At 53.9% G+C, this 27,022-nt stretch overlaps 1 protein-coding gene across 1 annotated transcript in view; it reads right to left on the reverse strand.

The window, feature by feature from the left end:
* RIN3 (Ras and Rab interactor 3) overlaps window positions 1-27,022 on the reverse strand; it is a 99,267-nt gene that overhangs the window by 4,229 nt on the left and 68,016 nt on the right. Inside the window, exons 6-8 of the mRNA XM_081830040.1 lie at window positions 24,507-26,078; window positions 22,263-22,571; window positions 6,672-6,803 (exon numbers count right to left, since the gene is read on the reverse strand). Coding sequence (XP_081686166.1) covers window positions 6,672-6,803; window positions 22,263-22,571; window positions 24,507-26,078 — 2,013 coding nt within the window. The remainder of the gene's footprint in view (window positions 1-6,671; window positions 6,804-22,262; window positions 22,572-24,506; window positions 26,079-27,022) is intronic.

A 27,022-nucleotide genomic window follows, 5' to 3' on the forward strand; every position in this document is an offset into this window, starting at 1 on the left:
GCCGAATGCAGATGCTTAACGACTGAGCCACTCAGGTGCCCCTGGAACTTATTTTTCAAATGAGTTTTGGAACGCCTTAAAATTTATTTTTTTAAAAGATTTTTAAATTCATTTATTTGAGAGAGAGAGGGACAAAGATAGTGACAGAGAGCACAAGGGAGGGAGGTGAGCGAGCACACAAGTGGGGAGGAGCAGGGAGAAGAGGGAGAAGCAGGCTCCCCGCTGAGCAGAGAGCCCTATGCGGGGAGCTTGATCCCAGGTCCTGGGATTGTGACCTGAGCTGAAAGCAGAGGCTTAACTGACTGAGCCACCCAGGTGCCCCTGTTTTAAAATTTAAAGGTCACATGAGAAACTGATAATCGTGGATGTCTTTAGCGTGGGGGAAAGGGGTGGCTAGGAGACTTCTCATCTCAGAGTGATATGTGTGTGTGTATATAGACGGACACACACACACATATGTTCTAGTCTAAAAAATACTTTTCAAAAGATGTAGAAAAATGTTAGTTATGGTTAATACTTTTACACACGATTTTTAAAGATTTAAGGGAAATAAAAAATTCAAATTCTTCATTTCTCCACTCCTTTTTTACTTACGTTAATTCACATGTGTTTCCTAAGGTAATTTAACCGTTCAGAGACTTGGACTGCAAAATTTACATGAGGTTTTAAGATAAAACACAATCATTTGCACAGATGCTTACAAGTTCACTCTTCTTAGCTTGCTAGGGGTTTGAGTTAAAATGTTAGTGAAGCACTGACCTCATTGAGCCTTGTCACTTTAGAGAGACGGAGGGTACAGCTCTTCCCTGGGCCTCCCTCCCGAGCCCTTTAGGGGCTGGGACAAGGATTTCTCCTCTTGGTTTTTTGTTTTGTTTTGTTTTGTTTATTTATTTATTTACTAGAGAGTAGGGGGGAGGGAGAGGTTATTTATTTATTTATTTATTTATTTGCTAGAGAGTAGGGGGGAGGGAGAGGGACAAGGAGACTCTGCGTGGAGCCCGATGAGGAGTCTGATCTCAAGACCCTGAGATCATGACCTGAGCCAAAATCAAGAGTTGGACGCTTAACCAACAGCCCCGCAGGCACCCCCAGGACAAGGATTTCTGACATGAGGCTGATTCTCCTAGTGACCTGTGCAAATCCCATCTCCTCTTTTTTTTTCTGAATAACTGAACTTGACTTTTGGGGGGAAGGAACAGTTAACTAAAAATGCTCACTTCCCAGACTCTCCTGCAGCTCGGAGGGCAGGAGACCCCATTCTGGCTACTTAGATGCAAGTGGAAATCTGTGGTGGGGGGGGGACCTTCAAGGAAAGCCTTCTGAAAGGGTTGCTATAGCCTTGGGTTTTTGCCTGTCCTCCTTCCTCCTGCCTGGAACACGGAGGTGAGCCCCGAGGCACAGCCGCTGTCTGCAGATCAGAGGTGACCAGCGCAAAGACAAGGCTCACATCCTACAGAACAATGGAAAGAGATGGGTCCGGGATTTCCTGATGACAGGGCTAAAAACTGCCATTATCATCAGTTGCTTCTCCTAGGTCTTCTTTTCTTTTCTTAAGATTTTTATTTATTTATTTGAAAGAGAGTGAGAGCGAGGGAGATCACAGAGGCAGAGGGAGAAGCAGACTCGCCGCAGAGCAGGGAGCCCGATGCGAGGCTCGATCCCAGGACCCTGAGATCATGACCTGAGCCGAAGGCAGACGCTTAATGACTGAGCCACCCTGGCATCCCCACTCACTTTTAAACCATTATTAGTTACATCGCGAGTTATCTGCAGCCCCAAGCATTCCTGTTAGATTGGATGACGCTGCCTCCATATGCCTACAAATTTCACACCGATATGGAAAGAAGCTCACAGCCTGGCTGGGGAGGGTGTGATGCTCATGTCAAAGCCGACATAGAACTTGGGTTGGTATCCCTTATTGGAGAAGAGCCAGCCTCTAAACCACTCATGTGTCTCCCTTTCCAGTGGAGCTTAAAGCTAGCTGTGCCAGGAACCCTTCCCTGGCGCCGCCCTCCCTGGCGGTCCCGAGAGTCCCTCTCGTCCGGCTGGCGTGCCTCCCAGGCCCTGTGTCCCAGCCGTGATCAAGTCTCCCGGGCTGCTGATGGAGGAGCTGAGGGCAGTGCACGGGCTGACCGAGAGCGTTCAGTTTTGGAGTCTGTGTCCTTCAGCAGCCAGCCCTGGGATCTCGGGGGAGTTACCGTCCTCTCTCTGCCTGTTTCCTCATTTGCTTTTCTGAGGATGTTGTGAAAAGTAAATAAGATGAATACTGTCAAGTGCAGGGCTTAGTAAGGTGTGAGTAACGCAGGTGGTTAGGTGACCTAAGACAGAAAGATGCCCCAGGGTGGCGGGGGGCTGGGAATCTCACCCTCTTGGAGCCAACTTCCCTTTGACTTGGGGGGGGGGGGGGGGCCATCATGCCATGCAGTACCTGCCAGGACCACTAGGTGGCAGGCGACCCCTCCCACCATGAGTTTGGGAGCTGGTAGTTCCCTTTGGGGAGAGTGTTGTCCTTTGATGAAGAAAACTCAAGACCCCTATTAAGATATTTGTACAGCATGGCCAGCCGTCAGTTAGGGTGCAGAAGGGACGTGGGCAAAGATGTGCAGGAGGGTGCTTCTAGGAGAGGTTTGGATTTTGAGCTGGCTCCAGCCAGGTGCCCAGAGCTGCCTGGGTCTCCCCGTCTAGCTTTTAATTGCCCAGAGTGGTGGGAGCTGCAGAGAGAGGCTAGAAGGGGGCCTGGGTCCCATCTGCCCAGCCTTCAGGCCCCCTCTACTTCTTCTAGGAAGTCCCTGATCTTCCATGCCTGATAAGCCCATTGCAAACAAAGTGGGACCCGATCACTGGTCTTTTACCAAACTAGCAGCACTCGGAACCAGCTGAAAGAACATGAAGTTCTCAGAGGGCACAGAATCAGACTGTCGAATGCAGAATGCTGGAGCGCCCAGTCAGCTTGAAAACCTCAAATCTAGCCCAGCACATGCACTTTCCCAAGCCAGAGAAGTTAAGTGACTTGTCCAAGGTCTCCAGCCAACTGGAGGCAGAACCGGGATGGAAATTCTGCCTGCAAACCGCTCTTCTTATTACACCTGTGTTAGTTCTGTTAGAATGGAGCAACTGAAGTTCTCTTGAGTGAGGACTCCCCGAGGGCCGGCCCTTGCCCCAGGCATCTCTGAGCGTCTCAGAGCACCAAAGGCAGGCAGACTCTTCTTAACCGAGCCTCAGGCGCTTTGGGGATGGACACCCTGTGTGCCACCAGCCTGCTAGGACAGGAGGCAAAGCTGGGGAAACTCAGGAACATTGTCCCCCCCCCCCCCCCGCTGTACCTTGTGCTCTGTCCTTCTGCCCCTAAGCCCAGATACTTCTAGATGGAGATCTGCTAGCTGTCAGACTTGACGGGTGGAAGCCCCTGCCCAAGCTAGAGACCCCCACGTCCTCTCACTACCGGGGGCCAACACCTGTGAGGCTGGGCCTGTTCTGGGTGCTGTGACTTCCCACTTTGGCTCTCAGGGTAGGCACAGAGAGAGGTGCAGGGAGGCCTCCTGGTTTGTGCTCCATGATATAAAGTATGTCCTCTGGCCCTCAGAGCTGCCCTGGGCAGCGTCTGTCACCGCTGTGGCGGCGGGGGGGGGGGGGGGGGGGTGGGCGGCAGGGCTGTGGGGAGGGGCCATGTGCAGTGCCTTGCAAGACACTGCCCTGCCCGCATCTTTACTCCCAGCAAACACCTCGTGGATTCCTTAGAAATCTTCCCATGGGGCCAGAGGCTGACTCCTTGAGTTTGAAAGAGGCTGCAGGGTATTCAGGCAGCCCTGGCTCAGAAACCGTGAGCTAAGACCTTTACATATTTACTTGTACTTGGCTTGTCTCAAAAATGCTCAACATAGGCCAGACTAGACCAGCACTCCTGCCTGAAGGACCTCGGCTTTCCCACGCAAACCCTGTGTAGGCTTCAGGGACAGGAAGAAGATCCTGGGAGGCCATGGCAGGATGGGGGTGGGGAGTGCAGGTCCATAAGGAGAGGGTAGTTGGGCCAAGGATGTCCCTGCCCTGTCCCTGCTCATCACTGTACCTGGCCCAGAGCCCCATTTGGCCACAAGAATTCAGGCTGAGGATGGAGTAGGAGTCACCGTGGCCAGGATGTGGCAGACCACCGCTGGGAACAAGCCAGCCAGGACCATGGCAGAGCCCCACGGTCTCGCTCCACCCCTCAAAGGGCTTTTGTGGACATTGTCTCTAAGACCCTACAACAACCTATGGGGGTTGAGGACAGTCCCTTAACAGGATTTGTTAGTGATTTCTTCCCAGGGAGATCGGCAGCAGTGCCCACTGTGGAAAATTTGAAAAATCAGGAAAAAAGTAAAGAGAAGGCACTCTTTGCTCTGTGCTCTGGGCCTTCCATGGTTGTCTGAGCCATGTCCTGCCCCACTGCGCTATCCCATTAGCCTACTTCATTTCTTCTCAACATCCATCAGATGTGAAATATTTTCATTTGCTTATATGTTTAACTTATTTAAAGTCTGACATCCTCTCTCCACCAACTGGAATAAAGTTTCACAAGAAAGGACACCTGTTGTCACCTGGCATAAATTAGAAGCTCAGGCAATCTCTGTTGAATGAATGAGTATATGGCCTTTTCCCAGGTAACTACTGAGTCTAAGTGCTTTTCTTATTGACTTATAAGAACTTTTTACATATTCAGGCTATTAATTTTTGGTGTGCTAGTTTGTAGAACACTTTTCTCTGGTTTACTGTTAGTATCTTATTCTATTATGATAATTTCTGACACATAAAGGTTTTGCCCTTTAGAGGTTACATGTATGGTAGCCAGACGACAACAGCTAATATTCCTGCTGAGAGCTCTGGGCAGGCTGCTACACTACTCAGGGGCTAGTCCTAGGAAATAGGGTGCTCAGGATTTGGGGCAGGAAGCCAATTCTGCTCACAGCCCCCTGACCCTCCTTGCCTCCCATTCCCTTCTACTTTTTCCCCTTAGACTGTGGGAGACAGATCACTGTTGTCTGGAGGCCTCTGCCCACCCCTTCAGCCTTGTGGTGCTTTCATGTGCATGCTGAGGGCTGGATAAATCAAGGAGGAAGGCTCATGAAGGCCTGAGGTAGAGGCTCCAAAGTGTGGGGTTCAGAATGAAGCATTCATTCATTCTCATGAGAATATAAGCCTCGCCTGCCTTGTCCTGCATTGTAGCCCAAGTGCCTGGGACACAGTAGGGACTCACTGAGTAGCTACTGAATGGATAGATGAATGGGTGGGTGGATGGATTTATGGGTGGGTAGGTATATGGGTAGATGGATGGATGGCTGGGTGGGTGAGTGGGTGGATAGGTGGGTGGATGGATGGATGGATGGATGGATGGATGGATGGATGGTTGAAAGGGTGGATGGATGGGTGGGTGGGTAGGTATACGGGTAGATGGATGGATGGGTGGGTGGGTGAGTGGATGGATAGGTGGCTTGATGGATGGATGGATGGATGGATGGATGGAGAGATAGATGGGTGGATGGGCGATGCATGGGTGGAGACGGATGGATGGATGGATGGATACCCTGGGCAGCAGATAATAACTGCTGAAGGAAGCCTGGCTTCCACTGATTTCCTACATTCTCTGGAAGACAAGTTGTTCTAGCTGCAGAAAATTTTTAACTAACGAGGAGAAAAAAATAGTTCCAGAGGTCCCAGAGCCCAGTCAGAGTTCTATGTGACAACAAACTTCAAGGCTTTACACTCTCCCCTCAGTTTCCAAGAACTCACAGAACCAGCCTCGTCACACTATCACCCCAGAGACTGATACATGCTAAAAATGCAAACAGATGCAAAGAAGACCAGCTTATCTCAAGAACCACAAGGCCCAAAGGGGACACTCGAGCCCTGAGAGTCTCACTCCGTCCTTTGGGGCTGACATCTCAGAGGACAACTCGGGGCCTCCTCAGGGCTGAGATCTGGGGGGGGCGTAGCTCAGGGATTCTCAGTGGAGGCATGGCCAAGGCTAAGTGGGTGGGGGGAAGTGGTGGGAAGGACGAAAGGGGAAGGGAAACTGACTGTGGGGTGGAGCAAACCACACCTCTGTCATCATCCTATTGGTGAGAGCAGTGCTCCTTGTCCATAGTATCAAGCTTCTCTTGCTGACAGGGGACCTGGCCAGGGCTGACCGAGCAGGGGGCTGACAGTTCCCAGGACCACCCCTGTCTGAGAACGGATCATTATTCCTTGCTCAGACTCCTTCCCATACATCTGCCCACTGCGCCAGCCTTATCTTTTGTGCCGTTCCCTCTGTGAAGTAACGCCTTTCCCACTTCTTGAACTGGCTGGCTCCTAGCCATCCTTCAATGCTCAGCTCGGGGGTCACCTCCTCCTGGAAGGCTTCCCTAACTGCACAGCCTGGGCAATGTGCTCCCATCCGCTCTGGGCTTCTCATCATTCCAACATTTGTCAAGCAGTGGTGACAGGGTCTCCCTATTGGCCCAGCTCCCCTTCTAGTCCGTGAGCCCCCCCACAGAACGGGGCCTACGTCAGACCCTGAGTCTTATCCGCAGGGCTCAGTGGAATCTGGCATCCAGGAAGTGCTTATTGGGCTATGCAGTGTGCCCCGGGTGTGGCTGAGGCCGGTGGCATGCATCGGGCCCCAGTGGCCCAGAGCCAGGCCCGGGCTGGTGACTCACCCTCCCCCAGCTGCAGGGCAGGGTCCATGAGCTCCATCATGTACTCCACGTTGAGGAGCATCTCCGTGAGGTTGCTTCGGGCCAGCACGTACATGAGCACGGGCAAGAAGTCGTCTGCCCCGTAGGGCTTCCCTGGGAGGAGAAAGGATACAGAGGATGGTGAGCATGAGGTTCTCAGTTCCCTGCCCCGGGGAAGAGCACAGTGGTTTTGCTGGGTGGGGGATGGTCACTGCTGTAAGAGGAACCTTGCCACTTTCTCGTGACTCAGGACAGGGGAGACCTGGGATCAGCCTTCTCAGGAAGGTATGAGACACGGTCCAGGTTTAGGAAGAAGGAACCAAGAGAGACACCCTCCCCTGGAGTGGGCAGGAGCCAACCCCCCGCCTCTTCCCCAGCTCTTTCCCCTCAATGCCCCTTGCTACTTCTTTTTTTTTTAAGATTTTATTTTTAAGTGATCTCTACACCCAATGCGGGGCTCGAACTCAAAACCCTGAGATCAAGCCTCGCATGCTCCAGCAACTGAGCCAGCCAGGCGCCCCTGCCCCTCCTTGCTGCTTATTTGACAGGCAAGTTCACATCACACTGATTCACGGAGCCACCCAGAAACAGTTGTCTTTCTTTTTTTTTTTTTTTTTTAAAGAGTTTATTTATTTATTTGACAGAGAGAGAGACAGCGAGAGAGGGAACACAAGCAGGGGGAGTGGGAGAGGGAGAAGCAGGCTTCCCGCCGAGCCGGGAGCCCGATGTGGGACTCGATCCCAGGACTCCAGGATCATGACCTGAGCCGAAGGCAGTCACGTAACCAACTGAGCCACCCAGGCGCCCCGAAACAGCTGTCTTTCTAATAGTGATGTATTCTGGGAAGTTTCCCTGTCCCTTTAACCACACATCTCCCTCTCCACCTGCAAAACAGAAAGCCCTCCCTCAACCAGTACTATGTGGTTGGAAATTCTACCATTCAACCTTCACTCTATTGGGTTAAGCAGGGCCCTTTCCTGAGGGGTTCTTTTAAAATGTAAATACCTCTGAAAGGAATAACCCATCACAGGGCACCTGGGTGGCTCAGTCGGTGAAGCATCTGCCTTCAGCTCAGGTCATGATCCCGGGGTCCTGGGATGGAGCCCCACGTGGGCTCAGTGGGGAGCCTGCTTCTCCCTCTCCCCGCCTCCTGCTTGTGTTCTCTTTCTCTCAAATAAATAAATACTTAAAAAAAAAAAAAGGAATAACCCATCATTTCTGCTTTTGTAGGAGACGTTCACATGGCTTAGAGCATTCTGACAGTCATAGATGCCTTGGGGAAGAGAGGAGGGTGGCCGGTGAGCCTAAGAGATGCCTTCCCAGTGTGGCTCTGGGCTGGCTCTGGAGACTGACTGTTTGGCAACATAAAGTCAAAGGCTCACCATGGAAGGGAAGAATTCCTACAAGGACAGAATCCCCTGGAGTCCCTCAGTTGACATCTTGGCATGCCTCTGAGTGCACTGGGGGGAAGGAAAGCTTGGCTGAGCAGCTTTGCATGGTGGGGAATGGCCAAACGGGGTCCCCAGACTCAGCTGGAGGTGACTGTGCCTTTAGGGCCGCAAACTTGGCCTTGAGTTTCCCGGTGGCCAAAGTGAAGAGGAAAACAATCAGTTACATCCTTCTCATTGTCCGCGAGAAGAAAACACCAGTTTCTCAGGGGCACCAAGTCATTTCTCTAATGCTTAGGGCTAATAGAGACATTTCCCCTGTGGCTTCATGAGGGGGACACCATCGGCAAGTTCCTTTGGCACACGTGGGGGCTTAAGTTGACTTCACGATTTTCATTGCTTTGCCTTGAGATGCCGCTCAGGGGGAAGCGCTTCCGGCACGGAAGCGCGAATTTTATAGCTCATCCTGCAGGCTCTCCTCCAGTCCTTGTAACTATTATGTGAACTAGGCGTTGTTTTGCCCATGCAGAGGAAAAAGCCCTGAGGATGATGAAGGGACAAGAGAGGATCGAAGTCACACCAGGCTGCAGGTACCTAAGAGGAGAATCAACTCCGTTTTGTGTAGATCACTGGTGGGGGCATGTGTGAAGAGCAGTCTGGGCTGTGTCCTAACGTCTACAGAATGTGAGGTGCAAAACCCAGTGGAAAGTGCTCCCAGTGAGTGGTCAGAACGGCTTGGCCATGGCCCACCTGATCGTTCATTCACTCATTCATTCATTCACTCACTCATTCATTCATTCATTCATCCATCCATTCATCCATCCATACATTCATTCACTCATTCACTTAAACCCTCTTACTAACCACCCTATTCTTTGGGTGTTATGTGCCCAGGTAATAAGATCTGAGTTTTCTGGATTCTGGTGAGGACCAAAACAATGCAAGTAAGAGAAACAGTGTGAAAGAGGTTTTGAAAGGAGTGGGCGAGCTCCATGTTGAATTTAGCAGCTCCTCCAGTGGCATTTGGTCTTGCTGCCTGAGCCCGGACAGGTAGGCACCCTCACGGGGCGCTGGGTCACCCCTGAGGGGTGCGATCGAGCATCGCTTCAGTGGGTTCCATGTGTCCACGCCTCTCCAGCACAGGCCAGGCCAGCCCCTCCTCCTGCGTCCTCCGTGGCCCACCCCCATACAGCTGCTGGCACCGCGGGGGCCTCCGATCATGTCTGTTCAAGGGGTGCCCCTTCTGCTCACAACTCATCCTTGCTTGGTTTCCCAGAGAACAGTGTGCCTCGTGGCCTGCTTCCTGGCCGCACTCAGCTCCTACATCTGCAAAATGGGGCCAGCAACACCAACCCTGATGGCCTTTCAGGGTTTTCAAGAGAATAAGATGAGAAAGTACAAACGCATTCCGTCCCTGTGAAGGGCTATGGAAAAGGGAGCTATTACTGACATCTCTGTTCTGCTTTCTCAAGTGGCCTCAGTTTTTCCATTGTGAAATAAACAGGCTGGAGGGGTTGGTAACACACAGCCCTGAAAAGCAGCGTCAGACCCCGAGCATGAGCCTCGGCGCACTTCTTACCAGCCGTGTGACCTGGGGCTAATCGCTTTACCTCTCTGAGCCCGTATTTCTAGTCATGCATGATGTGACACAGATCACGCGACATGCTGTGGGATTTTGGTGAGAATTCTATATGAAGATTCACCCAGACTGCTCCCACATGCTCCCACGGAAAATGCCTGCTAAAAAACATCCATATTTTCCATTCCAGTTCTGTGTTCTGAGGCTCTCTGCTTATTTGTTTCAAGGTTCCTGTCCCTACCCTGCACCAAATGAGTCTGTTTTAAAGAAAGAAAGCTTTGCCCCAAACCTTTATAAGCCTGAGACACAAATTAAGGGTTCTCAGGGCAAGATTTTGTGCCGAGAGTTGTTCTTCATGTTGATAATTTAATTATTAGAATCCTGGCCCACAGGAGATTCTTCTCTTGTTGGAGTTATGTGTTGGGAACTGATGGGACATAGTCCCGTGCCTTTCGGAGTGCGCCTATAACTCACGCGCTGGCTGAGAGCGCACTGAATTTCACTAGGCCTCTAGAACACCAATTTCTTCTTGCTGTTGTGTTAATAACTCACTAAGGAATACAATCAGGCAAGCTAACAGTGCGGTGTTGCCCTTCAGGGGTCACTGGGCCGTGTCTGGAGTCGCTGTTTGGTTGTCACATTAGAACAGGGGTGTTACGGGCCCCAAGGCCAGGGATGCTGCTGAGCAGCCTACGATGCCTGGGACAGCCCTCCATCCTAAAGATGTATTCAGCCCCAGACGTCTACAGTTCCAAGGGCAAGAAGCTCTGCTGGAGGGGACAGTGACTTTCAGCAAGAAGGAGGGTCCAGCTCTGGCCCTAGGTTTGGGACTCAGAGGCCCTCTGGACTGTGGCTCTGTGCCTCGTGGGGATGCACAGTCATTCCTTCCTCTCCCCATGCTCTTCCTGAGAATCCTGGCCGACGTTCAGGAAGGGCTTTGGGCCCATCTCCTTGGTTTGCACACATTCTGTTCAGCTACCTCACTGCTGGGCTCCCGTGGTCCCACGACTGTCCCTCCAACTACCCGTGAACATCCCCTCTCTGTCCCTGCAGTACACAGTGGCAGGGCACAGCAAAGGTAAGCAGGAAGCTGAGCTCCCACCACGGTTCCCCGGCTCCGGTGGATCTCTACAGAGACCCTCGAGTCCTTCCCACACCAGGCCCAAGCCAAGTGTTTCATTGTTTCCTAGAAACCAGCCCTTGCTGGGAACCTTCCCAATTCTGTCCAGGAGCCCCCGCCCCCAGTCCCAGGATGCAAGGCCTGGAAGTAGCCCCTTCCTCTGGGGCTCTCTGTTCCCTGTGGCCAGGCAGGCCAGAGCCCCAGGGGAGTCTGCCTTCTGACTGCTTCCTGCCCTCACCCTTGGCTTTTTCCAGCCCTACTCCCCTAAGCCTGTCCTCCCAGCAGGGTCTCTGTCCTTTGATCCATTCTGTCCACTAACTCATCTCCTGGGAGTACGACTCTGATCATGCTGTTTCTCAAGAACCATCAATGGCTCCCCACTGCTTAGAGAATCAAGTCCAGACCTCTTCACCTGACGTTTAAGGCCTTCCCCAGTTGCACCCATAAACACCTGTCCAACATGATTGACTCTACTCTCTTCCAGCCACACCATCTAGTCAATGGCCTCAGAATGGGTCACCTGCCTTCCAGGCCTTTGGGATTGGCCACAGTCACCTGGCTGGCATGGCTTCTCCTTGCCTTCCATCTCCCATCCAGCACCAACATTTGTGGGACACTCTAAAAATGCAAAGCATATTTTATAAACATTTTATCAGTGAATTCCTAAAACAACTCTGTAGGGTGGATTAGATTCATTGTGCCCAGTTTACAGATGAGGGAAGTGAGTCCCAGGGAAGGTAAGCTACTTGCCTAAGGTCACATGGCTAGGATGCGGTGAACCAGGACTTGAATCCGACTTTTTCTTACCCAGGATCCCATGTTCCTGCTACTTCAACATTCTTCCTTCACGTTCCACCTCCTCCACGAAGCCCTCCTGGGCTGCCGTTGCTACTGGTGCTTATTCTACACTCTACTTTCCAACTTCCAACTCAGAACGACATTCTGCCTTCATCACCTTCCCACATAACATTCCTCCGTGCTGAATCATGGGCCTTTCCCTGAACTCCAAAGGTACTTTCAATCCTTGTGCCTTTGCACACGTAGTTCCCTCTGCCGGGGACATCCCCCCCTCCCGCCCCAACTCTCCCTTACAAACTTCTCCTTGCCCTCTCCCACATCCACAGGCACAGCTGGACACTTCTGGCTCCAGCTTCCAAACACCTTGACTAGTTCAGAGCCCTTTTCCTTGGACTGTGAGCACCCCGAGGGCAGGGACGGAGGCTGGGTGAGCTCAGGCAAGTCGCTTAACCTCTCTGAGCCTCTGCCGCATCACTGCCTTTCTAGTCCCCAGCACAGGGCTTGGGATGTTAGACATTAACAACGGATTGAACTGAGCCACGCGTGTGTTCCCCCTGGCATCCACTCTGTCCTGCCCGGGGCTGGGGCCATGGTCAAGGAGACCAGGATCCACTGTGGGTCTTGGACAGTGGTGTGCTGGGAAATGCCCAACAACTGGCTCTCCGAAGGAAAAAATAAGCTCTGATTTGCAGGGCTTGCCAATGCCTACGGTCTAAGTATTTCCACAGTGGCCCATTTCAAGCTACCAGCACGAACATGGAGGGGGAGAGAAGCACACGATTAGCTCTCGTGACACGACCACCGGACTCAGCACACCAACGGCCTTGGATTCACCAAACCCCATCTCACCGCGAGCAAACAGAGGTCCAGAGAAATTTCCTCAAAGCCCCGCAGCTGGAGTCCCAGTAGTGGAGGTGTGATGAGAATCTGGGTCTCTCTCCTCCCTGATGTAGGTGAGAAATGTCCGCATGGGCTCCCGGGCTCTCTGACCTGATAGCGACTTCCGGACAAACAGAAGCTTCAAGCATTTTTGCAATGCACTGGCTCCTCCCTGATATTCCAGGGGGAATGAGGGCCGCATTCTCCTTCCCGTGAAGCCGGGAGCCCGAGGCATGAGCTCAGCCCTGTGGACAGCAGGCACCAGGCAGGGCCACTGCGATGCGGAGGCACAGTCCCAAAACGACTGTCCTGGGCTCGGAACGCCTGGCTCGCATGGACCAGAGACCATGTCCGTCAGGCCGTGCTCCAAAAGCCCTACGGGGCTGTAGCCGGCACGTCCTGCTTTCTTTTTGGCCAGAATTGCATCTGTTTTCCATCTGGAGGCATGCGGGGGGCGCCGATCACACTTTCAAGAGCTGGCCGGGCGCCTAATGCCTCTTTCATTGGTGGGCAGGTTTTGGAGGAGAGTTCTGATAAAAAAAATGAGCTGAACGTGCTCGCTGGGGTCACGCGGGCCGCGAGGAGCACTGCATTAGGAGGCCCCCAACTCTGCCAGCTTCGTGATCTGAGGCCACTCACTCTGAGCCTCAGTGGTCTCATCTGAAAACTGGGAGTAATAACAAAACTCACTCAGACCATCCCGCGGGGTTGTGGTGAGCATCAAGTGAGCGGCTGGATTAAAAATTAGGTTTTGTCATCTAGGAAGAATTACCTAAAAAGAGGAGTTGGCATATGTTTCTGGAAAGGGCTAAGTAGTAGTGATTTTTTTTTTTTTTTTTTTTGAGGGCCACTCCATCTCCATCCCAACTACTCAACTTGGCGGTTGTAACAAAAGCAGCAACACACACCGTATAAGTGAGTGGATGAGGCTGTTTCAATGAGTGTATTTACAAAATCAAGGTGCAGGGGCCAGAGTTGGCCCACAGGCCGTAGTTTGCAGACTCCTGATCTAGATAGAGGAAAGGTGTATCCTCTTACTGTAATTGCCCCTCCAAATCTATTGATTGGGCTCTTATTGAAAGCGGCGGCTGATGCAACAGTCCTGGGGCAGACAAGGCTCATGACTGTGGTGTGCTTTGGTTCTTATCCTCCTCTGGGATTCCCACTTAGGGCCGCTTCCTTCCTCCAGGATGTATTAACCGAAGACCCCCACTTCCCACCAATCAGGTTAGTGCCCTCATGTTGGGTTTCCCCTGCCCTGTCACTGCATAATGGAAAAACAAATACTTTCCATTAACTCAGAGGGGCCTCCCCAGACCTCCCAACGCAGAACGGAGAGCTCCTCTGATACCCCCCAGCCCCTTCACCTGGTCTGATTCAGCCCGCCTGCTAGCAGGTTTCAGCATCTGAAGACATAGTTTAGACTTCTGTCTTCTGATTTATTACCTGCCTGTCTTCACCAGAATGAAAGCTTTGTGAGGGCACGGGCCCCCCTCATGTGCACCATTCCTATGCAGTCCTTCCCCAGTGCCCGGCAAGCAGTTGGTGTTTAATAAATATATCTGCTAAGTGAATTTGTGGATATCATTTGTCACCCTGCATGACTGACACTTGCTTCGCTCTGTGTTCCCACTCAAATTGTGACCATCTTAAAAACAGGGACTTGGGGGACGCCTGGGTGGCTCAGTCAGTTAAGCATCTGCCTTCGGCTCAGGTCATGATCCCAGGGTCCTGGGATCGAGCCCCACATCGGGCTCCTTGCTCAGCGGGGAGCCTGCTTCTCTCTCTGCCGGCCACTCCCCCTGCTTGTGCTCTCTCTCTGACAAATAAATAAAATTAAAACAACAACAACAACAAAATAACAGGGACTGGATTTTCCTGTTGACATCCCTGTTGTCCAGAAAGGTTAGTCGGGACTGTTGAATGAATGCATTTATTCGCTAGAAACACAGGATGGGAGGAAGTCGAGAGCATCGATAACAGGAGGTTTTCAATGTAGGTTTCCAGCTCGAGCCTTTCATGCGGGGGTATTTTATACAGAACTTGGCTTCTCTGGTTGATTCCCAGTGGGGGCAGCAGGGCTGGCCTGAAAACGGCCCCCAGCTAGGCTTGTGGCCTCTAGAGAGCTCTCTGCAACCAGATTGCAACCCACTGGTCTGGTCTGACCTCCTGGCAGTGCGGTTGGAAGGGCTGGAGCCCACGGAGCAGGGACGACTGGGTGGAGCACCCCACTTGCAGTTTGTGGCTGACATGAAGTGAGAAGCCAGCCATCCACCCACAGAGCCCCCCAGAGCTACCCTCTTGGGTCATTTGGGCTGTCTGCAGATGCTGCCCCAGCGTCAGTTCTGCTTTGAGCAACACCGCATCCCGGAGGAAATCACTCCAGCTCCCCAGGTTCCTCTTTGGGGAGCTCAGCCTACAAGCCAGTCCAGCCCCATGGGCCGTGGGCTTGGAGCCCTGCAGCCAAAAGTCCCAGCCTGGCTGGAAAAGGCATGAGGCCGCCTGTGACTTGGGTCTGACTTCCCTGAGGTCAGCTCTGCCCCCGGATGCCCCAGGGAGGCAGGACAGCACAGGGGTTCAGCCCAGTACCTGGATCCAAGTCCCAGCTCTATACCACTCCCCGGCTCGGGTATGACCCTGCGTGTGCTGCCCGATCTCGCTGAACCTCAGTTTCCTTGACTATACAATGGGGACAATAGCATCCACACCTCGTTAAGTGGTTGGGAGGATTCAGTGACAAGACAGATGGAAAGAGATGAACATGGTGTCTGCCGGGCTCCCGGCATGTGAGAAATGTCCGACACGGCCTGATTCGAGACAGGAGGGTAACGCGTCTCCTCATCCTCAGAGCACGACATCTCAGAGGCCCTGAACCCTATTTTGGGTGTGGGGTATAAAAGCAAGATTATGCGGGGTGCCTGGCTGGCTCAGTCAGTTAAGTGTCTGACTCCTGATTTTGGCTCATGATCTCAGGTCATGAGCTCAGGCTAGTGAGATCGAGCCCCATGTTGGGCTCTGCTTGGGATTCTCCCTCCCTCTCCCTCTATCCCTCCCTCTGCACATGTTCTCTCTTTCTCTCTCTCAAATAAATAAATAAATATTAAAAAGAAAAAAAAAAGGCAAGATTATGCTTTGCTTCCAGGCCTGGCCCTTATGTTCTCTCTCTCTCTGTCACCTGGATGTCAATGCCCAGGAGGATTTACAAAGCCTTCCTCAGCCTGGATCCCTGAATGACTATATGGAGCAGAGCCCAGCCCCACCCCCACACTCCTGCGTTTGACTAGACTGACATGAGTGAGAAACAAACTTTTACTGGATGAGACTGCAGGGTTTATCTGTTAGAGCAGCAAGTATTTTCCTTAACTAATTATCTCCTTACCTACTTATCTATAGCTATTTCAAAAAGAGCAGAAAGAAATCCACCAAAATACTAATTGTCTTTTTCAACAATAAACATTAGTGACTTCTGTCATCAGCAATCAGGTTAGACTTTTTTAACACAGATTTTTAAAAAAACCAACAGCCTGACTTCCCTCTCCGTCCTCCTGACCCCTGGTCAGTGTCTCAGGCCCCTCGGGGTCCGTCCTCCACCCATTCAACTCCCAGCCTCTGCCCCCACCTGAACCAGAAGCAGATTCCCAGCTGGCTCTGTGGAGTCTGCCAGGGAGGTGAATGGCCAGGGACCCCAGGGGGCCCAGGACCCTGAGCCCACCAATCTGGCCCTCAATCTAACCACCTGCCGCTGGGCCCCCTCTCTCCCGAGTCAGGAGCCAGGTTCCCTTTCGTCAAGTGTAGCATCATGGTGTTTACACCAACTCTCGAAGGCACAGAATAAAGGCAGCCCGTTGGCCCTCAAAGTCCTCCTCCCATTGCCTGCCCTTTATCAAAAGAAGGTTCTTTATGTTCTTTTAGAAAGAACCCCACATGTGTACCCGCCACACTCCTCCTTCCTTCTTCCCTCTTGCATTTTCGGGAGGCGTTCCCGGGCTTGACTCTATTTCTCCCCAACAGCAGGGCCAGCCCTGAACATCTGCTCTTGGACACTGAGAACGTGGGAATGACTTGTCTGTGAAAGCAGCGGGAGAAACGATTCTAGAAGTTCTGACTGCTCTCCCCAAGCCTCATGAAGTCCGTGAGCAACCAAGTCTGTCTGCTCCTTGCTGCAGGAGGGAGGGCCAAGCTCCCCCAAAGCCACCTGTCTCCGCAAACACCCACAAACACCCGCACTGCCTGACACAGGCCCCTAAACCTGCTACCGTGGAGGAGGGCACCCGATGGGGCTTCAGGAACCCTGAGAACTGGGTACAGTCATCAAAGCATAGGCCTTGGAGGGAGGAAATCCTTTTGTCTCCTGGGCACAGAGAGCATCCGCCCTTCGGGGAAAGACGGCCCAGCCAGTGAACTCAGGCCTGGGTCTCCGAACTGAGTGCTTTGCTTAGTGCTCCAGCAGGGCTTGCCAGCAGCTGGGCCACGGGGACACCACAGGCTGCTTTCGCCAGCGTCACGTAATGGCTCAGAGGCATGCAGGTGGAGCATCTTCCCTGGAAAGAAGGGGGCTCGTCGGGGTGGGAGTGGGAGGGAAGGGCTGTTTTCTGCTTTAGGTGGGTCAGGGGTAGAGGGAGGCAGGACCCAAGCCCGAGTTCTGCCTCTCCACGGGGGCGCGGATAGCTCCCAGGCCTGCTGGTCTGCGGACCACACTTTGAGCAGCAAGTCACTGGAAGCGTCTGGCAGAAGGGAGGTGTGAGCTGAAGGCCTGGGGTAGAGGGCCTGGCCCTGAGATCGCTGAACATCAAAGTCAGAAGAGAATTTAAGAGTCAGTTGGGATCAGGCTGAAAATGCATAACCTCAAACTAATCACACGGAAACATCTGACAAACACAAAATGAGGAACTTTCATCAAAAAGAACCAAAGGTGGGCAGTGGGGAGGGAAACCTGTATTCCTTCAAGATAGCAACGTCATAAAAAACAAAAGCCGTGCGGGCGCCTGGGGGGCTCAGTCGTTAAGCGTCTGCCTTCGGCTCAGGTCACGGTCCCGGGGTCCTGGGATCGAGTCCCGCATCGGGCTCCCTGCTCTGCGGGGAGCCTGCTTCTCCCTCTCCCACCCCCTCTGCTTGTGTTCCCTCTCTTGCTGTGTCTCTCTCTGTCAAATAAATAAATAAAATCTTCAAAAAAAAAAAAAAGCCGTGGAAATGTTTCAGATTAAAGGAAGTAAAAGACACCTGACAACTAATTGCAACACCTGACCCGCGCCTGTTTCTCGAACGGGAGGAGGAAAACACCAGCAAGACCCTTATTATCTCCAGTGACAGCCTGGAATACAGATGGCGGCTTGGGTAAAAATATCGTATCAACGTCAACTTACCAAGTGGACAACGTTCCTGCGGTTATACAAGAGAATATCCCTATTCTTAGAAAAGTGTTTAGGGGTAAAGAGCCCAGATGCATGTCACGCACCCTCAGACAATTCAGGAAAAAAACATCATGTATGCACAGAGTGTGTAAATGATAAAGCAAATGAAACAAGATATTAACAATCCACATAGGGTATGTGGATGTTCCTATTTTAATGCAGTATTTCTATTCTTAAAGTTTGTGAAGTCTGAAGTTATTTCTAAATGGAAGGTTTAAAAGCTAAAATATTCATTTACAGGCACGCCTGGGTGGCTCCGTCGGTTAAGCGTCCAACTCTTGGTTTCGGCTCTGGTCGTGATCTCGGGGTCGTGAGATCGAGCCCTGTGCTGGGTTCCACGCTGGGTGTGGTGCCTGCTTTAGATTCTCTCTCTTTCCCACTGCCTATGCCCCTCCCTACCCCCTCACTCAATTAATTAATTAAAAGCTAAAATATTTAGCAGCAGAATGGGTTATTTCAAACAAAATCCCATGTGGAATTCCATGTGTCAAACAGGGACAGGCAGGGGTGTGGCCCAGCCTGTGTTGTGTCCCTATGGTGGCCCCAGGGGTACCTCTGGGAACCCAGCATGGAAACCGCTGAGTGGTGGGGAGGCAGCCATTCCCGCATGCTCACATGTTAGACACTCACACACATTTTGGTTGCATCTGATCCTCGAAACAGCCCTGAGAGGCATTCCCAGGCCCATTTTGAGAAAACCAAGGTGGAGGAGATTCACACCTCCTGGGGGCCTCCACCGACCAGATGTTTTCTATGTGCTCTCGCACCTCCTGATGAGCAGGTCTTATCCCCATTTTACACACCTGCGGAGGCCCGTGAGATTCATGTCCAAGGCTACAGCACTGAAGCTGAGGTTCAAGCCCCGGTCTGTGAAGGAGCCCCAAGGCCCCTGCTCTTCTTGGCCAAAGCTGCTTCCTCACAGGTGAAGAAGTTGAGGCTCCGAGTTGGGCATCCCCAGCCTGCTCATGGCAGTGGTGAGATGGGAAGCCCTTGGACTCACAGTCCAGTGCTCCCCCAGCAGTGGGAGGGGAACACAGTGTCCCTTGATGAGACACCCATCTGTTCCCAGTGGGGAATCTTCCCACTGAGCCCTGGCCCCGGCCTGAATTTCTGGGCTGGCTTCTGAATCAGCAGAGAGAGTCCAGCCTCCCTCCCTCCTGCAAGCACAGGGAAACTCTGAGCCCCCTTGTTCATCTCTGTTCTTTCCTGGTCTTCGCTTGTGCACATCCGCTCTAGGACTGCCTTGCCTTCCTTTCCTCTCCCTCAAAATTAGCCATTCCCTCCCCTATTCCCTGCTTTCTGCTAAGTTTTTAATAAGTCAATTCACCATCAGCAAGAATCATGGTGTTTGAAGTCACTGCCAAGGGACTGGGTGTTTAAAAGAACTGCAGGGGAGCCTGGGTGGCTCAGTCGGTTAAGCATCTTGACTCCTGGTTTTGGTTTACCGTCCTGGGATCAAGCCCCGTGTTGGGCTCTGTGCTCAGTGTGGAGTCTGCTTGAGATTCTCTCTCCTTTTCCCTTTGCCCCTGCCCCCACTCACACACACAATCTCTATCCCTCTCTCTCTCAAATAAATAAATTAAAAAAAAAAAAAAAAAGAATTGCACGAAGCCCAAGGCTTGTGAGTAAACTAGGACTTACTGAGAATGGAATTGTCCTTTTAGGCCCCAAACTGTCTCCCTGATAATGCCTCAGGGTCCGTGGAGCCCTTGGCCCGGCACGGCCCCAGAAGAAAAGATTCCCCCAGTTAGAAGTTCAGATAGGGAAGGTAAGTGTCCAGATTAAGTACCAGCCACTGGGCTAGATGCAAATTTGCAGACTCAATTAAATCTCACAATAGCCCCATAAGGTGGGTATGGCTGTGCCCATTTAAGGGGGAAACTGAGGCTCCCCGCACCTAAGTAACCAGAATACAGTCACATAGCTGGGAAGGAAACCTGGATCTTTCCCTTCCACATCCCTCTGAGGTCCCCGGCCAGCCCGTTTGATGTCTCTCTGAGGCTGCTTGCAGCAAAGGGTCCCTCGGGGTTCTGTCTCTTTTCTGGCTCGATCTAGCTGCTCCCTCTCCGCACTGTGCAGGACGTCCCGAGCTCCCCCCACCCAGCTGCTGCAGATCTGGCTTGCCTCTCGCTCTCAGAAGGTCTGGAAAGGTCCTGGCCAGCCCTTTGCCACACCACCATAGGGTCTTAACCTTGAGCTTCCCGCTGCTGCTGGGAGGCATGCCGGATGTTGCTCCAGGGCTCCACACCCCTGGGACTGAGTGTGTCGTGAGAGCTTGGGGTTCTGCAGGCTGCTTGAGGCCCCTCATCTTACTTCCTTAGGGGTTTTTAAGGAATATACTTGGCAGTGGAGTTCACATGCTGGACGGCTCTCTGGGGTCCAGATGGCATAAGACCCTAGGTCACAAAGCCTTACATCCGCCCCATGATAACGAAATCTCCACTTCCCCACCCCATCTCCCCTACAAGGCTCTCTCTCCCAATCCATTTCCAACATTCCGCTAAACGGTGATTGGGAAGTTCTAACTTAACATGGGATCTGCTTTCAGGGAACAATGCTCCTTCTAAGACTGCAATCGGATGCAGGTCAGCTTAACCCAAAAGAGTGACTCCAACCTGGAATTGTGGCCAGTACCAGGCCTGTGAGGGAGCTTTCCTGGGGGAGGGGGCCTTGCACCATCCCTCAATTGGTTTTTCCTGGCCTATGGTCAGACGGGCCTGCTCTTCTCCAAGTCAGATGGAGAGAATCCCTTGCCTAAAACAGCCAGCATTGGTTGGGCCTGCCATGTACTTGCACTGAGGTTGACGTTTTACATACGTTGCTTCTAATATTCACAAGTGACTAGTATGGCTTCTGAACCATTAGGGGTCTGAGTGTCCCCTTTGTAAACAGCTTCTTTAGGTGAGGAAACTGACCTTTAAGGGGTTAAGTAAATCATTCGAGGTCACACAGATAGTGATAGATCAGGAACTGAAACCCAAGTCCGTGTGGCAACAGACGTCACAATCCTTCCACTCTCCATTACCACCGCTGCCATGTACAGTCACACAGGTTGCTCACCAAACAAGGGCATCCGGCTGAAGAGGTGATTGGGGCATGAAATCCAGCCCCCATTCTGTTCACTAAGGTGTGCACCATGGTGCAGTCAGGCCTGTTCTTGTCTGCCTAGAGGAGCCCTGTGGTAAATGGATTATCGACGGTCCCAGTGATTCCCTTCCCTACATCGGTGCCCCTTGCGATGTTAATTCGCAGCTCTTCCCATCAAGCAAGGTTAGTTCCTTGCCCCTTGAATCTGGGCTGGTCTTGTGAGTAAAAACGCCAGTGAAATATGTCCGAGTGTCACTGTGCCAAGTCAAACCCAGGCCTGAGGAGGCCCTCCGGGCTTCACTTGCCCTCTTGGACCCCAACCATGGGTAAGGCCCAGGCTAACCTGCTGGAGAAAGAGAAACATGTGGCCCCGTAGCCCGCATTCCTGGCCAGTCAACTGCCAGGCAACCACCCAACATACGAGCAAGGCCCTCCTAGCCCAGCCTGCCTCCAAATAAGCCCCTCCGGCCGCGGCCCCGCGAGCCAGCCCAGGCAAGCTCAGGCGCAGACAAGCTCAGGCGTGCCTGCCCAGATCAGCATCACTGCCACACCTACAGGGGAGCAACAATAAATGCGGACAGATTTGACCGGAGCTGGAGCGGCTGTTACGCGTTCAAGTGTTTCCCTCTGAAATTCATAAGTTGAAGTCCGAACCCTCGGTGCCTGGGAATGTGACCTTATCTGGAAATAGGGTCATTGCAGATGTTATCAGTTAAGATGAGGTCATACTGAAGTAGGGAGGGGGTTCCTAATTCAATATGCCTGATGGCCTCAAAAAATGGGGAAGTTTGGACACAGACACACACACACACACACACACACGGAGAATGCCCTGGTGTTGCCACGAGCCAAGGAACTCCCAGAAGCTGGGAGAGAGGCCTTCCCTCGAGCCGTCTGAGGGAGTGTGACCCTGTGACACCTTGATCTCCCACTTCCAGCCTCCAGAAGTGTCAGACGATCGATGTGTGTTGTTCCAAACACCTGCTTTGGGGTACTTTGTTACACCAGCCCTCAGACACTAATAGAGAACCTTCTCCGAATCAACACGAACGCGCAGTGTGCTTGGCCTTCCTCCAGCGTGGAAGCTAATCACGGCCCTCCACCTGATCCCCAGGTAACCCCAGAGAGGTGCGCAGGAATTCCACCCCACCATGCCCCCGTCCTGCCCCAACAGGCCTCGGAACCTGGAAAGCCTTCTCTAGTGCCTTCCAAGGGCTCCGGAGTCCTTGCTGGGGAGGGGTCACAGGCCCATACGATATTGCTGTTCCTAGAGAGAGCCCCTAGCCCAGCCTCCTCCGGCTGCCCGCCTACCTGGGTTGCCGAGGGCCATGGAGTCGTAGATGAGCTTACAGGTCTTGAGCAGGATGGCGATCTTCTTCTCGGGCGAGTAGGCCTTGTGCATGCTGGTGAACTTCTGCAGGATCTTCTCCATGACGGGCACCTCCGGCACGCTGGTAGTCACACCCAGGTCCGTGGTGGTGGTGGCCAGGATCACCAGCTGGTTCTCCTTGAGCTGCTGCAGCGAGCCATCCTTGCTGTGGATCTCATGCAGGCACGAATTGATGGCTTCTTTCAAGGGCTTTAACACACACTTGTACAAGGCCGACTCCACAATGGCTTCTGTAGGGGGGCAAGAGTGGGAGGGTGAGGAACCCAGGCACCCAGCTTCGGTGTCCAACAGTGTGGTTGTCCCCATCTCCCGGTCCCCGGAAGGATATACTCAGTGCCCCAGTAGCTACACCTCGTAGTTCTGACACAGGAGGCCCTGCAGTACATTCAGCAGAAAGACACGGGTACAGGAGCCCTCTGGGACTGAAACATTGCGTCCTAATGCTTTTCACAGGGCCTGGAACTGATGAAAGTCTCACAGGGCTGCCTACCAATGCATAACTTCAAAGGGCACTATTTACATGGTGGTTGTGCAGTATACAACCTGCGCAGTTGTACATGCAGGGCCCGGGTGCCCAGTAAATGTTTGGTAGAATGATTCTTGATGTCTCTCTCTGAATTCTCAAATCCACTTGCCTCGAGGCTCAAGAATACAGTATATCCACAATCTGCCTTCTCACCACTTCCACGGCCACCACCTTGACCTGGGCTGCGATCATCTTTTCCTTGAGTTATATGAGTAGTCTCTTGCCCTGGCCCCTTTTCGTCTATTCTCAGCACCCCAACCAGCATAATCCTGTTATGGCATGTTTGACCATGACATTCATAATCCAATGTGCCCAGAATTCTCCAGTGGCTCCCATCTCATGCACAGTAGAAGCCAGAGTCTTCCCCATGGCTTATAAGGCCCCCCCCTTGTAGTCTGTTTTCACTTATCACCTTGACTGCTCCCCTGTGTTCATGCTGCTCCAGCCACCCTGGCCTCCTTGCTGCTCTGTTCCTGCCACAGGGCCTTTGCACCTGCTATTCCCGTTGCCTGGAGAAGTCACTCCACAGCTATATACATGACCTCTTCCTTCGTTGTTCAATTGTCATCTTATCTGAGAGGCATCCCGATCGGCTAGTGGAACGGGATTTAGTCGGCTTCAATCACACGGCAACTCTGCAACCCACATGCCATTATCCCCACTCTACAGATGGACTAACTCAGGCTCTGATGGCGTGGGCCTCAGCTAGGTGGGCATGAACAAGAATGCGAACCCATGTCTACCTGACACCATGGCGATACTTGTCCGCTTTGGTTGACAGTAGGGAAATGTTCTTGGGAAGTTTTCTTGGCTCTATTCCATCCCCAGGGATAGGGCACAAGTGCTGTCCCTATAGGGACACCTGAGCTGCCCTATCCCTGGGGGGGTAAGGGGGGGCCCATGCTCCCGTGGTTGAGTCTCAGTAGAGATCCAGATAACGTTCCCCTGCCACGCAGGCCTGGGCTTGGCCCACGTCTGAGTTTGGTGCCGGCCCTCCCTGTCCCAGGTCCTCATCCTACCGCCTCCTTCTTCCCCTTGGTTTCTCCAGCCTCTGCAACAGGAGGACATGTGGATGCCCTCGTCTGCCTCAGCCCACCCCCACCCATCCTTCCAGGCCCATAGCCTGACCCCACTGCCCTCAGAGCCTCTGCAGCGAGAGGTGCAGCGACCCGAAGGCAGGGACTCGTGGTTAGTGTCCCCAGTGCCTCTGGCTCCGTGACCTTGGCCAAGTCCTTCCCCCTGACAGGTCCTGTTTCCTCATCTCCAAAGGGAGGGGGCTGCAGCCTGTGCCCTCCGGGGGGGCTGCACCTCTGAGAGCCCCAGGAGCTGCAGAGACCGCTCCGGCCCTCCGCAACCACGCACGGTGGTTGGTACTTCTTTTACCTCTAATTGCTCCCTGCGAAGTGTCTCCCTAATGGAATCAGTAGCATCCTGGGCAGGAGGGGTCGGGGAGGTCCGGCCGGCCTCGCCTGGGGTTGAGGTTCCTCCACCATCTAGCTGGCACAGGGACGAACTTGGACGTAAGCGGCCGCACAGCAGAGGGGTTCAGTTCGTGGGAAAGGGGGGGCCTTCTGGAAATCACCCCTCCCTCCTGCCCACTCCCAGCCCCTCCCCCCTCCCCCCCGGGCCCCAGACTGACCCAGCTCGTCCTCGGCGTGCAGGGCAGGGTCCACCAGGGCCTTGAGCTCGGTGCTCTGCAGCAGGTAGCTCTTGAGCTGGGTCATCATGGTGCGGATCTCCTGCAGCATCTCTGTGCTGGAGGTCTGGCGCACCATCATCTCCAAACTGTACACCTTGTAGTCCTGCACCAGGTTGCCGAAGTACGAGGCCTTGTCCTGCGCCAGTTCCACCACCCTCTTGGACAGCTTGCGGTTGTTGGAGAGGAGCGCGTGGAAGACATTGGTGAAGCTCACGAAGCTCAGACGGTGGCGCGCCTTGCCCAGGATCACCGAGGACTTCTTCTTCCCCCCAGGGCCGCTCAGCTGTTCCAGCTCCTCTTCTGTGCTGCTGGTTGAGTAGGAGTCCTGGTCTGTGGCCGAGGCGGGCACTCCCAAGCTGTCCGAGAGGGAGGCCAGGGAGCCCTTGAACTCTGCCGTGCTCTGGGGCCGGGTGCTGGACGGGGCGTGCGGGCTCTGGGGCCTGGCTTGGGAGGCAGGGCTCTGGCCTTCTCTGGGTGGACCGGGCGTGGGTTTCTCGGGGGCTCCCTCCTTCGTGGACGACTCGGTGCTCTCCAAGGGGCTTGGAAGGCCTGAGGCCAGCTGTCGGGAGATCCGTTTCCTCCTGGGGGGCGGGACTGGGGGTTGTCGGATCTTCCTCGGTGGCTCTGGCAGGCTGCCCGGCTCACTGGCTTTGGCCGCTGCTTCCTGACCTTGCTCTGTTGTCCTCTGAGGCCTGTCCCCAGGACTGTCTGAGGTCCCCTTGGGAGGCAGGCTGAGCGGGGATGCCCTGGAAAGACCTAGCTGGTCCCCCTCTGCGGCCATCCCCCTGTCCACTTTCCCTGTGCTCTGGTCCTCCAGGGACACCTTCTCGGAGATGCGGCGTCTGGGAGGAGCAGCAGGGCAGTTCTTCTTCCCCGGGACTGGAGGGGCAGGGGTCTGTGGCAAGGGGCCAGGAGATGCCCCTGACTTCATCTCTTCCTCCCTGAGGGGGCCCAGGCCTGTGGGCTGTGAAAGCCTCTCACAGGCTGCCATGGGTGGCTGGCTTGGATGGTCGGGGGGGCCTGGGGCATGGGGTGCTAGACGGGGGGCGGACACCGGGGGTGTGGGAGGAAGGGCCTCTGGGGGCAGGGGAGCAGCCACTGGGCGGGCACTGGGCAAAGGACAGGCCAGAACCGGAGAGGGGGGTGGAGGAGGCCGGAGCGGGCCAGAGGGTTGGAGCAGGGGTGCCGGGGGAGGGGGTGCTGGGCGGCGAGGGGCCCACTTGGAGGTGGGTGAGGTAGCAAAGGAGGTGGGAGGCAGCAGGCGCGAGGGGCAGCTTCCAGGGGGTGGCTGGTCGGCAGGCAGGGCACTGCGGCCACAGTCCTCGATGAAAATCGGATTCACAAACCACAGGCGGTCATTTCCTAGGGACAGCTCAACTTCACACGAGCAGTTCTCGTAATGGGCGCTGGACCTGAGGCTGGAGGCTGGGGGTGCTCCCGGGGCTGGGTCTCTTGGGGGCTCCGTGGGGCTCCCACCACCTCGCCGGGGGTTCAGTGAGGAGTCCCAGAAGCCTGTAGAGACAAGAGAGGGAGAGGCTGACCAGTCCCCAAACCAGGTTCCCTGCTGCCTGCCCAGCAGGGTGGGGCTGGTGATTGTGGGAGGGGTGGGGGCAGGGCTGTGACCAGCGTTTGCTTCACTGCTCTGAGGGTTATTTCCCCTCTCAGGCTGCTTTAAACCTCTCCCACCACTTCCTGCCTGGAGAGGGGAAGCCCCGTTTGATCGTCTGGGGCTCTGCGGGGGTGGGGCTGGGACCCGTGGTGACAGGGTCAGCTCTAGCTCTGCCCCTTGGCACATGAGAGCTCATCAGGAGGGCACCGATGGCTTGGGGGGGCTGGCAGTCACGTGTTGGGAGGACAGAAGGCAAGGGGTTCTGCAGCTGATCGGCTGGGTGCCCTGGGGCAGGTGACTTGACCTTTCCAGGCCTCCGTCTCTGGTCATCTCTAGAATGGGGATCCCCACAGGGAAAGGTGCTTTGGACCTGTTTTGGCCACCACGGTGGCTGTGTGCGGGAGGAACGAAGTATGCATGTGGCCGGTGAGCTCAGACCTGACCATCCAAATGCGGAACACCGGCCCCACTGCAGAATGCCCTGGACTGTCAATCTCTATGTTAAAACAGGCAAATGTCCCATGCCTCCCGTGTGTGTGTGTGTGTGTGTGTGTGTGTGTGTGGTAAAGGGGGGGTGGGTCAGAAAGTGGGGTAGGAGGACCCTGCACTGCTGGCTCTCGGTTCTAGCACAGACCTTTCTCCTGACCCATCCCTCACAGACAGCCCACGGCTGTGGCCACCAATGCAGGCCTGTCCCTCTCCAGACAAGCTTGGTCAGTGCCAGGATTGTTCTGGGTAAGGGCCATGGGACATTCCAGCTGAAAGGGCACAGGTGGTTGGCTAGCTCAGGAATTCTTGAGCTCCTGACCTCTGGGTACCAAGTACTATTGAGGAGCTGATGGCAGCT

The sequence above is a fragment of the Leptonychotes weddellii genome, chromosome 9 (assembly GCF_054177405.1).
Source record: "Leptonychotes weddellii isolate Sample4059 chromosome 9, ASM5417740v2, whole genome shotgun sequence".
In the NCBI taxonomy this organism is placed as follows: Eukaryota; Metazoa; Chordata; class Mammalia; order Carnivora; family Phocidae; genus Leptonychotes; species Leptonychotes weddellii.